Source organism: Salvelinus sp. IW2-2015, linkage group LG4q.2, assembly GCF_002910315.2.
Source record: "Salvelinus sp. IW2-2015 linkage group LG4q.2, ASM291031v2, whole genome shotgun sequence".
Lineage (NCBI taxonomy): Eukaryota > Metazoa > Chordata > Actinopteri > Salmoniformes > Salmonidae > Salvelinus > Salvelinus sp. IW2-2015.
The window spans coordinates 17,014,733-17,032,140 of NC_036843.1; the positions used below are offsets into that span (position 1 = coordinate 17,014,733).

General features: G+C 42.9%; 2 protein-coding genes and 1 pseudogene across 2 annotated transcripts; all 3 read right to left on the reverse strand.

The window, feature by feature from the left end:
• Positions 1 to 627: 627 nt before the first annotated feature.
• bdkrb1 (bradykinin receptor B1) lies at positions 628 to 4,273 on the reverse strand. The gene is made up of 2 exons (XM_023986265.2): positions 3,406 to 4,273; positions 628 to 2,726 (listed from the first exon to the last, which is right to left on the reverse strand). Exon 2 carries the CDS (start codon positions 2,710 to 2,712, stop codon positions 1,642 to 1,644), a length of 1,071 nt encoding a protein of 356 aa, XP_023842033.1. The 5' UTR covers positions 2,713 to 2,726; positions 3,406 to 4,273; the 3' UTR covers positions 628 to 1,641.
• A 51-nt stretch (positions 4,274 to 4,324) lies between these two features.
• Positions 4,325 to 7,832, reverse strand: LOC112081080 (B2 bradykinin receptor-like; annotated as a pseudogene).
• A 4,345-nt stretch (positions 7,833 to 12,177) lies between these two features.
• On the reverse strand, positions 12,178 to 14,594 carry LOC111963044 (B2 bradykinin receptor). Its single transcript, XM_023986266.2, has 2 exons — positions 14,506 to 14,594; positions 12,178 to 13,395 (listed from the first exon to the last, which is right to left on the reverse strand). The coding sequence occupies exon 2, from the start codon at positions 13,386 to 13,388 to the stop codon at positions 12,351 to 12,353; it is 1,038 nt and encodes a 345-aa protein (XP_023842034.1). The 5' UTR covers positions 13,389 to 13,395; positions 14,506 to 14,594; the 3' UTR covers positions 12,178 to 12,350.
• Positions 14,595 to 17,408: the final 2,814 nt, after the last annotated feature.

Consider the following 17,408-nt stretch of genomic DNA (forward strand, 5'->3'; position numbering starts at 1 on the left):
CCTAACCTTAACCTTAACCTTAACCCTGATCCTAACTCTTATTCTAAACCTTACCGTAATCTTAGCAAGCAGTTGCTTATCAACAAATTGTTGATAGTAGGATTATCCAGACTATCCAAATAAAGTGTGACCTGAAACAATACTTTTGTCACTGTAAAGATGTTTTCATAGGCTACGGTGTAAACTTCACTGTGGTGCAGGAACCACAACTATTATGAATAGCAACAAACATGACGTTGGCTCATCTGCAGTTAATAGCTTGTAACTTCTCTCCGTTGGGTCTCCTGGGTGTGAACAACGACTTGACATCTCAAAATTGACTACTAGACCTGCACATGCAGATAGTTATAGAATGTGGGTGGTCATACACTCAAGTTAACAAACTATATATATACAAACATGAGCAACCAGAACCAGTCTAGAAAGCAAAAGAGCACAGCTAGGCAGACACCTCTCCTGACTTTGGTCTTGTAAAATTATCATTAAATGACTATGCATTTATTCCTATAGGTGTCTTGGGAATCATTGATATTTGTGTCAAGATACAAATCGTATTCTCTCCAATGTCACACAGGAGACATTCCCTCATATGTATTAAACAACTTTATTGAAAAGAAGAATGGTAGAGGTACAGTAAATGTGGGTACTTGTGAGAGAAATGTCATACAATGTTTAGACGTTAATATAGATGTGTTTGGCATTTTAAAGGCCATCATTTATTGTGACAAGACAAGGTTTTGGGGCAATCTAGAATGGTGTAACAAACACACACACACAGGAAACGTTAAAAATCACCCCGTGATCTTCACTGCTAGAACATACAATCTCTGTTGCTTGTCTCAGAAAAAGGTCTGTAAAAGTAAAATTCTGCATTAAAAGTGACATTGTGACAGGTGACATTGTGAGATTTTTTTGGGTATTTTATTAGGATCTCCATTAGCTGTTGCAAAAGCCCCAGCTACACTTCCTGGGGTCCACACAAAACATGAAACATAATACAGAATGACATAATACAGAACATCAATAGACAAGAACAGCTCAAGGACAGAACTACAAATATATTTTTTAAAGGCACACGTAGCCTACATATCAATGCATACACACAAACTATCTAGGTGTAATAGGGGAGAGGTGTTGTGCCACGAGGTGTTGCTTTTTATCTGTTTTTTTAAACCAGATTTGCTGTTTATTTGAGTAATATGAGATAGAAGGAAGTTCCATGCAATAAGGGCTCTATATATATACTGTACACTTTCTTGAATTTGTTCTGGATTTGGGGACTYTGWAAAGACCCCTGGTGGCATGTCTGGTGGGATAAGTGTGTMTGTCAGAGCTGWGTGTAAGTTGACTATGCAAACAATTTGMGATTTTCAACACATTGTTTCTTATAAAAATAAGTGATMCAGTCAGTCTCTCCTCAACTCTTAGCCAAGAGAGACTGGCATGCATAGTATTTATATCACATAATTTCCGTGGCCGTAAACATATCTCCTACACAATCTAAACCTTATAGACCTACATAATGTAGTTCAAGATTGCACACATTTTATGTGGCTACATTGTGTAATTCAARGTTGAAAATGCAATTTAGTGTGCAATAACTACATGATATCAAACAAATGTGCAGGAAAATGCAGGAACTCATGTCTGTATTACAACAGGTTTGATTTGATCAGTCCTGTGGAGGTAGGTTGATACAATTGAAAGCTGAAATGCCATTGTATCAGATCTCCTGCGATTCTTCGTTCTCTTGTAGATGGTGCTAACTTTCCTCCTAAAATACTGACCAGAAAATACATACAACAGAGGATTTAGGCTACTGTTCAGAATTGCTAGGTAGGTTGAAAACTGGGTACCAATGTCCAGTGTATAATGCCACGTTTCATCCAAGACCTCTGCATCACACAGCATATCGAGTAAGGTGAAGAGTTGGAAGGGACTCCAACATACAAAAAACAGCAGCGTCACGGCGTAAACGAGGACTGTGGCCTTCCTGTCGTTTCCACCCTCTATGTAAACACTCTTCCTCCTCTTCCTCAGGGCTCTGATAATGTTACAACTGCAGGAAAAAATCCCCACAACAGGTACAACAAAGCCAACTATGTTCAACAGGAGGTTGTGGGCCAGCTTCCAAGACTCCCCAGAGTGGTCAGGATACTCCAGAATACAAGCCATTGTCCGATATTCCTCAATGAACGTCACCTTTCTGTGAAGCGAAGCTAGACCCCCTATCAGCAGRCCAAACAGCCACAGTATGAGGCATATCGCCCGTGCGTAGCGCTTCCTCCTCAGCCACCTGGCCCTCATGGTCCTCACCAGCGCTAAATAGCGGTCCACGCTCACCATCACCAATAGGTAGATGCTGGTGTAGAAGTTGACAGTGATAGACAGATTGACTACGTGGCACAGGAAGTCTCCATAAGGCCAGTTGTAGTCATTAAGGATGTTCATGGCCCAGAAGGGCAGGCAGGCCAGGAGGAGCAGGTCAGCCAGGGCCAGGTTTCCCAGGTAYATCTCTGGGACGGAGCACTGCTCCCTCTGGAGAAGGAAGACCAGCAGGACAAAGCCATTACCCAGCAGCCCCGTCACACACAGGGTGAAGATGTAGGGAGGGATGATGCTGTGGACCAGGATCCATTCTGTGGCATTGTGGAGAGGAGTCTTGGTGGTGGGAAGGAAAGACCTGTTGTTTTCTGACAGGAGCATAGCCATGGAGACCACCAGCTCTGTTGTCATAAGAAAATGTCAAAATGTAATATCTGAGCATATTATCCACTAATCAACAATATTCATCTTAATATTGTGACACTGAAGTTTAATATTTTATGTGTGCATGGAAATTAAAGCCAAAGAAAAAAAAWTCTGTAATCAATCTCCAGACCGTCTTCATTAAAGCCAGATATCTATCAAAACTTAACGCTAAAGAGTCCAAACTCTCTTGATAGGTCATCAACCAATTAGCTGTGGTTGCATAAATATGCTGAATCCAACAACAACTTTATTATTTCTGGTGTTGTGTGACAAATGTGGGATTTAASTATGATGTTTTGATAAAGACTTGACTTGAACTAATTGATCACTTTTTTTCAAATGTGATTTAGTAACTCATATAACAGCCAATTCGTTTTTTTGCTTTTCCATTTATCAGTTGRAACTCTGAGCAGAACGTCCTTAACATACAGATATATGACTGATCAAATAAATAAGGCTTTCTTTTTGTCAAGTTGAATAACCTCAAAAGTGTCTGTCTCAGTGTTTTTGGTCTATCTATCAGTATTCATTTGTACTAAATTACTTTGTCTCTATACCATTACTTTATTCAGAAGCCTGACTCATGAAGCCAACTTTTTGAATGTCATCCCAAGGAACATTTGTTAAAATATGCATTTGTAAGAAATCGCTTACCTTGTGCCAATCGTGTGAAAATATATTTTAGTAAGGAGAAGAAAACACTGTAGTTTATCCCACACACCAACCCAGTAGACCATGTAGTGTTGTTCGTCTTTAAGCTTCTCACTGAGTTAGGGAGAGATGTGCTGGAAAGTTTGGTTCTGTATACAACATTCTTCCACACCCTTGTCCTACCGTGTATTTCAACTTGTTTATAAGCCAGTTTCAGTTCGCCTGAAGGTCAGGTCAGAATGTATGAATACTCAAAGAGAGAAAACATGTATTTTGTGAAGCGAACAGCTTGTTCTCCAATTGTTCACCTTTATTTTAGAATTTTGGCACTGTGTAAAAACACATACACATAACCACAGGCCCAGGGCCAAGTAGCTAGCTTAATCCATCATTTTTTTCTCCCCAGTAGATTTAAAGGTAATAATTTAATACCCTCTGTTTATATTTCATTATGAGTGATCTTTATTTGATCACTCTTTTGTTGCTGAAAAATGTTCCTGCACCGCAGATGAGCTTTGTGATTTACATAAATTCACTGAAAACCCACACTAACACACGGTTACATTAAAAACAGTTTTGCACTGTTCATGTAGCCTACTTTTGGCCAGCTAACAGCCTAACCACCGATCAAGCAACATTATGGACTAAACKTTCAAATTATCTTGTTGAAGGATTATTTTTGCTGTGACGACATATGTCAAATTAAGATGCTACATCTGTAGGTCCATGCTATAGGTCAGGGGCATTCAATTCCTACCCTATGAGGTCCAGAGCCTGCTGGCTTTCTGTTCTACCTGATAATTAATTGCACCATCCTGGTGTCCCAGGTCTAAATCAGTCCTTGACTAGAGGGGAAKAATAAAAAAATGAAGCGACATAGGGCCTCCCGAGTGGCTCAGCGGTCTAAGGTACTGCATCACAGTATTGCGGCATCACTAAAGCCTGTAGTTCAATCTGGATGTTAAGAAGCGCGGTTAGGCGGAAGGACGCATGACTCGACTTTCACCTCGCCCGAGCCAGTTGGGGAGTTGCAGCGATGAGACAAGATCGTAATCATGAAATTGGGGAGAAAAAGGGGGTGGCACTTGCTTCAAGGTCCAGAGATGAGTTTGAGGGCTATAGGTAATAATATGTGTCTTTCTTACAATRACATACAGGAAAGGGTTCAGTGAGCTYTTGCTGTAGCCCAAGTAGGTAGCCAGTTGAGTGCTGATGTCTAATGCATCCACCAAGCCACAACCAGAGATGACTTCGTAGTGATAAAGGGTCTCCAGGAAGATAACCACCTGGTAAGGCAGCCAGCAGAGGATGATTACGGCCAAGGTGATGTTTACTAGGTGGGCAGCCTTTCTCTCCGTTCCAGCCTGCCGCCGTGCTCCTCATCCTGCTCGTCTGGTTGTCCCGGAGCACCCTGATGATGTGGTAGCTGCAGAAGGACACAATAGGTACAGGAACCAGGAAGCCCACTATGTTGACAGTCAGGTTGTATCGCAGCCTCCAGCCGTTGTGGGGGTACGCCATGTAGCACGCCTCCACCTCCAGGGGAGGGGAAAAAGTGGWCAGAGCGGAAGAACTGAGCGGGGAGGCTGAGGAGGCCACTCACCACCCACACACCCAGGTAGATTTCGCTGGCCCATGCTGGTCTTCTCCCCTTGCCTTGGGACGACAGGGGCCGAGCCAGCACCAGGTACTGGTCCACACTGACCAGCGTGAGGAACAGGACGCTGCAGTAGTAGTTCCTCCCAATGACAATGTTCACCAGCTGAAACATGGGCTCGCCGAACAGCCAGTGGAACTCTTGTAAGACGGCCACCACCCAGAACAGCAGGCAGGACACCWTGAGGAGGTCTGCAGCGGCCAGGTTACCCAGAGATGTCTGCCATGGTGGCATGTCTACCCTGGAAGCAGAACACACAGAGGACGAAGGAGTTACCCAGCATGCCCAGCAGGCAGATGATGGACATGTAGGCTGGCTGCATACAGTACACCCACTCCCAGGCTTCTGTGTGGTTACACTCCTTCTTGACAATGAGCAGACTCTCTATGAGAGGGTCCCTTGACCAGTTTGAGACCATTTGGGGAGCTGTCCTAAGACCGATTGTGTGTGTCAATGTTGAAGTGAAATGTTATATTATAAAACATCAAAAAAMCTTTTGATGTCAAAAGTACWAAAAATGTGTACCACTACTTCTCTAATTTCTCTCAAACCGCTACTATCTGGTTCAAACTAAAGTGGATGGCGAGCTAATGGACTGGGGATAAGAGAATGGAATGGCTAATATTGTTATCAGTGAGAGTGCACAGGCTGTGCGTGTTGTTGCCTTGTGAAGCACACCTCAGCTCTTTACATAAATCAGTGTGATGTACAGTCATCTAAACAGAGCTGCAGGTAACAGATGGTCCTTCTCTCTAATCTGGATGACATCTCCCTCCTCACAGTACTATAAGTCAGCACAGCCTCAGTGGAATGCAACAATGTATGTTTTCAGTCTATCAAAAGGAGAGTAAATGTAGGGTACCCGTGGGAAACAGGGGAGAATATTATTGGTGCTGACTAGTACCACTCTTTGTTTTAAACTAGGAGTACCACTCAGTTTTTGAACCGACAGCAAAATGCTTTCCTCTCTGCTCCTCATCAATTACTTCTCCCACACAATGGTAAAAACACACAGCAAAAAAGCAAATTTAACCAATGGCTTAATTAGGATTATTCTGTGAGTTGGGTGTACTTCAGAAGGACAAGAAATTGAGCTGCAGTAATGTGTGAATGTTTGTTCACTCAACAAACAATGTAAAAAATCTTGTTGAGTGGTTTAGCTATATTTCCAAATGTTGAGCAAGCTGACAATTCTATTGTAGCTTGTTGCCATAGAATTGTACGTGGAATCAACAATCTCTGCTGGAAGTTAGCTGAATTTGAGCAAGATTTTTGAGTAAAATTACAAATGTATGTTTGCTCAAAACCACTCCCCTCGTTAACATATTTCCCAGAAAGCTCTATTACAGGATGATTTTCAGAATTGTTTATTTCAATACCTGTGTTTTTGCATGTACATTCATTGGGTTGATTAATCTTATGCTACACAAACATAGATAACATACATTTTTCTAAACTAATACAATCTATTAGTAGTTTGACTTTTTGCACCCGTTAATGAAATGGCTGTTCCAGTTATATCATTTAGGTAGTCTTAAAATGCATTCACCCTACCTTGGCAGTAATCAATATAAGTTGCAGGTGATTTAAATGTTCCAATTGTTAGATATTGTCACTCTGGATTCCAATATGAATTACACATCAATTTGCAAACCAGCATAATGTGACTTGTAGACTTTGATGTGGCCTGTAAATCAGGAGTTTCAGACCACTGCATTAGGGTGTGACTAGGCCCTCAAAGAAAGGCGTAATGATATACAGTACCAGTCAAATGTTTGGACACACCTACTAATTTCAGGGTTTTTCTTTATTTTGACTATTTTCTACATTGCAGAATAATAGTGAAGACATCAAAACTGTGAAATAACGCATATGGAATCATGTAGTAACCAAAGCGTTAAACAAATCTAAATATATTTTATATTTTAGATCCTTCAAAGTAGCCACCCAAATKAAATCACATTTAATTTGTCACATGCGCCGAATACAACAGGTACAACAGGTAACCTTACCGTAAAATGCTTACTTACAAGCCCTTAACCAACAATGCAGTTCAAGAATAGAGTTAATCAAATATTTACTAAATAAAATAAAGTWAAAAAAAACAAGAATCAAATCAATCAAATTGTAACACAAGAAATGTACATAACAATAACGAGGCTATATACAGGGTGTACCGGTATTGAGTCAATGTGCGGGGGTACAGGTTAGTCGAGGTAATTTGTAAAGTGACTCTGCATAGATAATAAACAGCGTGTAGCAGCAGTGTAAAAACAAAGGGGGGGTTCAATGTAAATAGTCCGGGTGGCCATTTGATTAGTTTAGTTGTTCAGCAGTCTTATGGCTTGGGGGTAGAAGCTGTTAAGGAGCCTTTTGGTCCTAGACTTGTGGCGCTCTGGTACCGCTTGCCGTGCGGTAGCAGAGAGAACAATGTATAACATGGGTGACTGGGATCTTTGACAATTTCTTGGGCCTTACTCTYACAACACCTAGTATATAGGTCCTGGATGTCAGGAAGCTTGGCCACAGTGATGTACTGGGCTGTACGCACTACCCTCTGTAGCGCCTTACGGTCAGATGCTGAGCAGTTGCCATACCAGGAGGTGAGGCAACCGGTCAGGACGCTCTCGATGGTGCAGTTGTAGAACTTCTTGAGGATCTGGGGACCCAGATCAAACAGAGTTGTGCTTGGCCAAGSAGTCGTGGGTGAACCGTGAGTACAGGAGGGGCTATGCACGCACCCTTGAGGGGCCCCAGTGTTGAGGATCAGCATGGCAGATGTGTTGTTGGCTACTCTTKCCACCTGGGGGCGGCCCGTCAGGAAGTCAAGGATCCAGTTGCAGAGGGAGGTGTTTAGTCATAGACTCCTTAGCTTAGTGATGAGCTTTGTGGGCACTATGGTGTTGAGCGCTGAGCTATAGTCAATGAACAGCATTCTCACATAGGTGTTAATTTTGTGCAGGTGTGAAAGGGCAGTTTGAAGTGCGATTGAGATTGCGTTATCTGTTGGGGCGGTATGTGAATTGGAGTTTCTGGCATGATGGTGTTGATGTGAGCCATGGCCAGCCTTTCAAAGCACTTCATGGCTACCGATGTGAGTGCTACGGGGCGATAATCAGGTTACCGTCGTTTTATTGGGCACAGGGACTATGGTGGTCTGTTTGAAACATGTAGGTATTACAGACTCGGCCAGGGAAAGGTTGAAAATGTCAGTGAATACACTTGCCAGTTGGTCCACGCATGATTTGAGTACATGTCCTGGTAATCCATCTGGCCCCGCGGCTTTGTGAATGTTGACCTGTGAGCAAGACCTTTAAACATTTGCTGTCTCCCGGGTGGCGCAGTGGTCTAGGGCACTGCATCGCAGTGCTAGCTGCGCCACCAGAGTCTCTGGGTTCGCGCCCAGGCTGGGCTGGGTTCGCGCCCAGGCTCTGTCGCAGCCGGCCGCAACTGGTAGATCCGTGGGGCGACGCACAATTGGCATAGCGTCGTCCGGGTTAGGGAGGGTTTGGCCGGTAGGGATATCCTTGTCTCAGTATGTAAAAAAATGTTATAAAATGTATGCACTCTACTGTAAGTCGCTCTGGATAAGAGCGTCTGCTCTTGGCCGGTAGGGATATCCTTGTCTCAGTATGTAAAAATGTAATAAAATGTATGCACTCTACTGTAAGTCGCTCTGGATAAGAGCGTCTGCTAAATGACTAAAATGTAAAAATGCTARGGAGAGCATCATCACACAGTCATCCGGAACAGCTGGTGTTCTCATGCATGCTTCAGTGTTGCTTGCCTCAAAGCGAGCAAGAAAGGCATTTTAGCTTGTCTGGTAGGCTCGTGTCACTGGGCAGCTTGTGGCTGGGTTTCCCTTTGTAGTCCGTAACAGTTTTCAAGCCCTGCCACATCCGACAAGCGTCAGAGCCGGTGTAGTAAGATTCAATCTTAGTCCTATATTGATGCTTAGCCTGTTTGATGGTTCGTCTGAGGGCATAGCAGGATTTCTTATAAGCTTCTGGATTAGTGTCCCGCTCCTTGAAAGCTGAAGCTCTAGCCATTAGCTCGGTGTGGATGTTGCTTTTAATCCATGGCTTCTGGTTGGGATATGTACGTACGGTCACTGTGGGGACGACGTTGTCGATGCACTTATTGATGAAGCCAGTGACTGAGGTGATATTCTCCTCAATGCCATTGGATGAATCCCGGAACATATTCCAGTCTGTGCTAGCAAAACAGTCCTGTAACGTAGCATCCGCGTCATCTGACCACTTCTGTATTGAGCAAGTCACTGGTACTTCCTGCTTTAGTTTTTGCTTGTAAGCAGGAATGAGCAGGAATGAGGAGGATATAATTATGGTCAGATTTGCCAAATGGAGGGTGAGGGAGAGCTTTGTATGCGTCTCTGTGTGTGGAGTAAAGGTGGTCTAGAATTTTTTRCCCCTCTGATTGCACATGTGACATGCTGCTAGAAATGAAGTCAAACAGATTTAAGTTTGCTTGCATTAAAGTCCCCGGCCACTAGGAGCTCCACTTCTGGATTAGCATTTTCTTGTTTGCTTATGGCCTTATACAGCTTGTTGAGTAAGGTCTTAGTGCCAGCATCGATTTGTGGTGGTAAATGGATGACTACGAATAATATAGATGTGAACTCTTTTGGTAGATAGTGTAGGGTACAGCTGATCATGAGGTATTCTACCTCAGGCGAGCAATACCTTCAGACTTCTTTAATGTTAGACATCGTGCACCAGCAGTTAATGACAAATAGACACACACCCCTGCCCCTCGTCTTACCAGACATAGCTGCTCTGTCCTGCCGAAACACAAAGCCAGCCAGCACTATATTATCCGTGTCGTCGTTCAGCAAAGTCTCGGCGAAACACAAAATATTACGTTTTTTAATTTCCCATTGGTAGGATAGTCTTAATCGTAGATCGTCCAATATGTTTTCCAATGACTCCGGGTTGGCCAATAATACAGAGGGTAGTGGTGGTTTGTTCACTCGCCGACTAATTCTCAGAAGGTACGCGGATGATGGGGATTTGTGTCTGGTTTCCGTGAAGCAGTATATCCTTCGCTTCATACTCATTAAAGAAAATATCTTCCTCCAGTTCGAGGTGAGCAATCACTGTTCTGATGTCCAGAAGCTGTTTCGATCATAAGAGACGGTAGCAGCAACATTATGTACAAAATTAGATACAAACAATGCGAAAAAAACTAACAAAATAYCACAATTGGTTCGGAGCCCGTAAAACGGCAGCCATCCCCTCTGTGTGCCATTTTTCCACCCTTTGCACTGATGACAGCTTTGCACACTCTTGACATTCTCTCAACCAGCTTCACCTGGAATGCTTTTAAAACAGTCTTGAAGGAGTTCCCACATATGCTGAGCACTTGTTGGCTGCTTTTCCTTCACTCTGCGGTCCAACTCATCCCAAACCATCTCAATAGGGTTGAGGTCGGGTGATTGTGGAGGCCAGGTCATCTGATGCAGCAGTCCATCACTCTCCTTTTTGGTCAAATAGCCCTTACACAGCCTGGAGATTTGTTGGGTCATTGTCCTGTTGAAAACAAATGATAGTCCCACTATGCGCAAAACAGATGGGATGGCATATCGCTGCAAAATGCTGTGGTAGCCAAGCTGGTTAAGTGTGCCTTGAATTCTAAATAAATCACAGACAGTGTCACCAGCAAAGCACCATCACACCTCCTCCTCCATGCTTCACGGTGGGAACCACACATGCAGAGATCATCCGTTCACCTACCAAATTTGAACTCATCAGACCAAAGGACAGATTTCTGGGCCCAAGCAAGTCTCTTCTTCTTATTGGTGTCCGTTTAGTAGTGTTTTCTTTGCAGCAATTCAATAATGAAGGCCTGATTCACGCAGTCTCCTCTGAACAGTTGATGTTGAGATGTGTCTGTTACTTGAACTCTGAAGCATTTATTTAGGCTGCAATTTCTGAGGCTGATAACTCTAATGAACTTATCCTCTGCAGTAGAGGTAACTCTGGGTCTTCCTTTCCTGTGGCAGTCCTCATGAGAGCCAGTTTTATCATAGCGCTTGATGTTTTTTGCGACTGCACTTGAAGAAACTTTCAAAGTTCTTGAAGGTCAGTCAATCCGGAAAATGTTGTGTCTTAAAGTTGGACTGTCGTTTCTCTTTGCTTATTTGAGCTGTTTTTGCCATAATATGGACTTGGTCTTTTACCAAACAGGGTTATCTTCTGTATACCACCCCTACCTTGTCACAACCCAACTGCTCAAATGCATTAAGAAGGAAAGAAATTCCACAAATGATCTTTTCACAAGGCACACCTGTTAATTGAAATGCATTCCAGGTGACTACCTCATGAAGCTGGTTGAGAGAATGCCAAGAGTGTGCAAGGCTGTCATCAAGGCAAYGGGTGGCTACTTTGAAGAATCTCAAATKTKAAATATATTTTGATTTGTTTAACACTTTTTAGTTACTTCATGATTCCATATGTGTTGTTTCATAGTTTGGATGTCTTCACTATTATTCTACAGTGTAGAAAATAGTAAAAATAAAGAAAACACATTGAATGTGTACTGGTATATATATATAATTTTTACAGTGCACTCAAAACATTGATTTCCTGTTTGGCACGACCAACTATACTTTGGGGACAAACTGGGGGTGTGCCCCTGACCACAGTCACTCCTGACAACATGTCTAGCCAATGAAGTTGGGGTTTGGAAAACACATAATAAGAGAGAGTAACGTTCTCCTCCCACACAAAGGAACACAACTTGTGTCACCACTGGAAAGTCTGTGACACATTCACTAATGTAGCCATCCAGACATTTAGTCAGAGAAAACATCATAAATCACTTACCCAGGGTTCACCGGGAGTCTCTGGGTCTTGTTTTAGGTTGTCTGACATTGACATGCATTTCAAATGATTCCACAAGACAGCCATGGTCAGTTTTTTACTTCAATAATGTTCTCAAAAGTAACACAAAGTTGACAACTGTTCTATATTCATTACTAGTCAATTCTGACTCCTTTCTAGAACACAATCGGTAGATTCTATTTACACAGCTTATTTCACAGAAAACAATATTCAMATATATTGCACTGAATTAGAAGAAACAGCCATCCTAAATAACACATTACTGATAAATACATTCTAAACTTATGCATGGCTTTTAAGTTAAAGCACATTGATACTATTACGGTTATTAGTATAAAATGCAGTCAACTGAGGGCGGGGTGCTGAAGTGTCAAATTCTATCATAGAGATAAAAGTAATATAACTAGTACCCTTTTAGTGCCTTAAGCTCAAGCCAGCGTTTTGAGCGTGGAAGACAGCTGTGACCGTTGTGACCCAGTGGCCATTTTCTTCCTCATAGACAACTGTTCGAACACCTCCATTACTTTCTTCCTGAAGTTCTTCCCCACAATCACGTAGAGGACTGGGTTGAGCACGCTGTTGAAGAAGGCCAGGTAGGTAAACACCTGGTTGCAGATATCCAGACTGTTGCTGAGGTTGCAGCCTGAGATGTCCGCTGCCCTCAGGAGGACATCCAGAGCYGTGACCAGGTGGAATGGCACCCAGCAGAGTAGGAAGGCCAGGAGAACAGACAGCACCAGCAAAGTGGCCTTCCTCTCCGTGTGCTCCTTGTTGAATCTCTCCATGGCCTGGGTCTTCAGGGCTTGGATGATCTGACAGGTGCAGTAGGAGATCACCGACACAGGGATGGCAAACCCAAACACGATGAGCGTCACGTTGAACACCAGCTCCATCTTGGGACTGGGGTAGTCCAGAAAGCAGGCTGTCACCTCGAAGTCTGGAACCCACTTCACCGCTCTGAAGAGCATGGTCGGGGTGCCCAGGAGCAGCCCGAAGCCCCACACTAACAAACAGCCCAGCTTGGCGTAGGAGGGCCTCCTCATCCTCCCGTGGCTCATCGTATGCACTAACGCCACATAGCGGTCCACACTGACCAGAACCAGGAAGTAGATACTGCAGTAGGCATTCATCTTGATGCCCACYTTGACCAGGCGACACAGCAGGGGGCCGAAGGGCCAGTTGAAGCCGTTGGCCACGTTGACGGCCCAGAAGGGGAGGCAGGAGACCAGGAGCAGGTCAGCGGCGGCCAGGTTACTCAGGTAGATCTCTGCTACAGTGCAGGCCTTCTTATGCAGGCAAAAGACCAACAGGACAAAGACGTTACCTAGAATCCCCAGGACACTGATGGCCAGGATGTAGCCCGGTTGCATGGTGTGGAGCCAGTCCCACTCCTCAGCGAATGGGCAGTGGCTGGTATTGGTACTGTTCCTTCCTGTCATGTCTGTAGAGTTGGTGATTATGTCCATTTTGGAGCTGTAGAGAAATATGTTGTGTAAATGTAACTGGGGTTGTTCAAGGAGGGGGAGGGGGGTACATGGCATATACCGTTCCTGGACAGGTGACTCTCAGTAGGCATTCATTTATAAAGTTTACTGTATAATCTAGTACGTTAGTCACATGCTCATGCTGGTTGTGTCATAACATCCAGTCCTCATGCACTTGTGGTGATGGGAGCTGCGACTCATGTGGTTTATAACTCAACAGAATATGGAACTTCCCTGCTCCACAATGTYACTTTTTTGTATTATTTATTCAGAGACACTGTGTCTGCAAGTCATCATAAGGAAGTTGTCTTATTCAAGTACTGTACAAGTGGCTAAGTGGTTGTTTCAGTGTGCTATTCATTATGCATATCTTTATATGCATTTCTTGTAAATATCATARACGTAGACCGGAAATAAAAAACGCTCAGGTAGCGAAAGATAAAATATTAATGAAAGTTAAAGTGAGGATCAATATCTCTTGCCATGAAAACATTTGGGAGCCACATTGCCCCATACTTATTCTCAGCATTATGATTGCAATACTTATCTTTTTACCACTGTTTTACATCAGTATCATCATCGGCTGCGACTTATGACAAAAACAGCCCCAACATTCTTTGAAAAGGKGGCAATAAAATCTTATACATTTGTGCTGCTGGAGGAGTGGTACACACATTATTTGCTCAAAAATAAACATAAATCTGTATCTGTGCACCGAATGCTAATTAACTTTTTTTTATAGAGAAGAAATCCCTTCAATATGAGGTATTAAGAGACTATTGAAAACCTGTCTCTCTCCTTATGCTGTCAACCACATATTATTGTTCACATCCCTCAATCTGTTTGAAGAGTTTTAGAGTTTAGCCACAGAAAGTGCTCTCCTTTTTGTCTGTTAAAACGTCTGACAACACAAACAATCTTCTTGTTTCTAAGTTGGATTCGAAAATGAGAGGAGGCAGCAATTCAATCAAGTTTACCCTAAATATGATCTGAACAGCATATTTACTGTGATTTAACTCTCCACTCATTRATCATTTTCTTGCATTAGTGACAAACCTATGTTATAAATGTTAACGATACAGTACTTCATCTTACAAACCTTGTTGGCTGGAGCAGGAGTCCTCTGGTCTAAGTGTAAATCCAGATGTGCCGTGCGTCTGGTCAGTCCAGTCTAGACGTTTCCCCACAGTGTTCCAGGCTCCTCTACCCTGGGGTCGGCTCTGACTTATTCTCTTAAAGGAGGGAGTCCATCATGGAAGTGATGTCACTCAAAATCGGTGTACTTTTTTGTTCCCTTTTCCCCCAATTTACTTAAATTGTGTCGGCTTTATCTTGTTTATCATTTCTGCCCTATCTCATACTCCAATTTTTATAGGACTTTGATGGAATTCCCCTCGATATAAGTGTGTTTGGATATCTACTGACATCGCAGCTGTTGTTTTGCTCATCCTACCACAACCTAGCATTACTGAGAAAGAAAACAAACTCTGAACTTGAGTTGCTTAAATCAATAAATCTTTACTAATTCATTACTAATGCAGGGAAGGACAAATTAAACATTTGCCACACACAATGACTTACACTAGAGTTAAGCCTACATACCACACTCTTATTTAGTGTCAATGTAGACCTAAACCACTTGATTATTTTCTGTACATTCACGGCTGGATTGCGTTTTAGGCATGTTGTAAATCTAATATCCCTCTGTGAACAACCTTGAATCCAAACAGGGTGGGGTATCGTCAGAGGGGAAAAGCAAGGCCGTGAAACAATAAGCCATCAAGTGTTTCTAATTAGTATCAGGAAGATCACAATCAAGGGTCAAGGTCAGAGCACAAAACAATGATTCATTACAAGTGTGTGTGTGTGTGTGTGTGGTCAGTTCACATACTCCAAGATAACCAGAGGTAACTGGAATAGTACTTTTCTAATTTATTGGGTGTTTGAACTTTAATGTTGTTGTTGAAAGATATGCATATGAGATATGAGAAGAAGTGCATAATACAGTGTTTACATTCAACATGATTTGTGATCCCACCACAGTAATGATGCCATCACTATTTTAAATACATTAGGCTCCTTCAATTAAACAGATGAAAAAGTACTTCTGTGGAAGAGGTAATGTTGGTAATCTGTTTTATAGTCATGTCACAGCACGAGGCAAGGTTCAAGGTGCAAAGTGAAGTGTAGGTTTATTCAGATGATGAGGTGATAGTCCAAAATKCCAAGGACTAGGCTACACAGGCATTCCTGCACAGAAAAGAGTCAATTGGAGATGCACTGCTGTAAATCAAGTAAGTCACTGCTGTAAATAATTATGTTTATGTCATTCACATGCCTGGCGTCTTGTCCTGCATTGTCAAGTATTTGCATTTATCTTGGCATTTATCTAATACTAAGAGCTTTTCCACAGTTAGGATCCAACTTGCACTGTTCTGTAATGGACAAACATATAACACATATTTAAAGAGCAGCCTTTTTGCATCTTCGTAACATTGAAAAAATCWGAAACTTTTTGTCCCAAAATTATGCAAAAAGCTAATCCATGCTTTTGTCACTTCAAGATTAGACTACTGCAATGCTCTACTCTCTGGCTACCCGGATAAGGCACTAAATACAATTCAGCTAAATATGGCTGCTAGAATCTTGACTAGAACCAAAAAAACTATCATATTACTCCAGTGCTAGCCTCTCTACACTGTCTTACTGTTAAGGATGAGGCTGATTTCAAGGTTTTACTGCTAACCTACAAAGCATTACATGGACTTGCTCCTATCTATCTCTCCGATTTGGTGCTGCTGTACATACCTACACGTATGCTACTGTCACAAGACGCAGGCCTCCTTATTGTCCTAGAATTTCTAAACAAACAGCTGGAGGCAGGGCTTTCTCCTATAGAGCCACATTTTTATGGAGTGGTCTGCCGATCCATGTGAGAGACGCAGACTCTGTCTCAACCTTTAACTCTTTACTGAAGACTCAACTCTTCAGTAGGTCCTATGATTGAGCGCAGTCTGGCCCAGGGGTGCGAAGGTGAACGGAGTGACGAACCAACCTTGCTTTCTCTGCCTGGCCGGCTCCCCTCTCTCCACAGGGATTCTCTGCCTCTGACCCTATTATGGGGGCTGAGCCACTGGCTTGCTCGCACTCTCCCATCCTTCCTGTCCTCGGCCTCGGGCTATACTTAAGCAATAAGGCACGAGGGGGTCTGGTATATGGCCAATATACCACAACTAAGGGCTGTTCTTAGGCACGACGCATCGCAGAGCACCTGGATACAGCCCTTAGCTGTGGTATGTTGGTCATATACCACAAACCCCCGAGGTGCCTTATTGCTATTATAAACTGATTACCAACGTAATTAGAGCAGCAAAAATAAATGTTTTGTCATWCCCGTGATATACGGTCAGATATACCACGGCTGTCAGCCAATCAGTATTCAGGGCTCGAACTATCCAGTTTATAATCGGCCTTGTCTCAGGGTAGTAAGTTAGTGGTCTGTTAATATCCCTTTGTTGGTGTGGGAGCTGTGCTTTGGCGAAGTGGGTGGGGTAATATCCTGCCTGGTTGGCCCTTTACGCMGATAACTTTGGACGGGGCCACAGTTTCCCCCCCCCCCTTCTCAGTCTCCACTGTCTGTGCTGCAGTAGTACAGTAACAGTCAAAAGTTTGGACACACCTACTCATTCAAGGGTTTTTCTTAATTTTTACTATTTTCTACATTGTAGAATAATAGTGAAGACATCAAAACTATGAAATAACATATATGGAATCATGTAGTAACCCAAAAAATGTTAAACAAATAAAAATATATTTTATATTTTGATTCTTTAAAGTAGCCACCCTTTGCCTTGATGACAGCTTTGCACACTCTTGGCATTCTCTCAACCAGCTTCATGATGAATGCTTTTCCTACAGTCTTGAAGGAGTTCCCACATATGCTGAGCACTTGTTGGCTGCTTTTCCTTCACTCTGCGGTCCAACTCATCCCAAACCATCTCA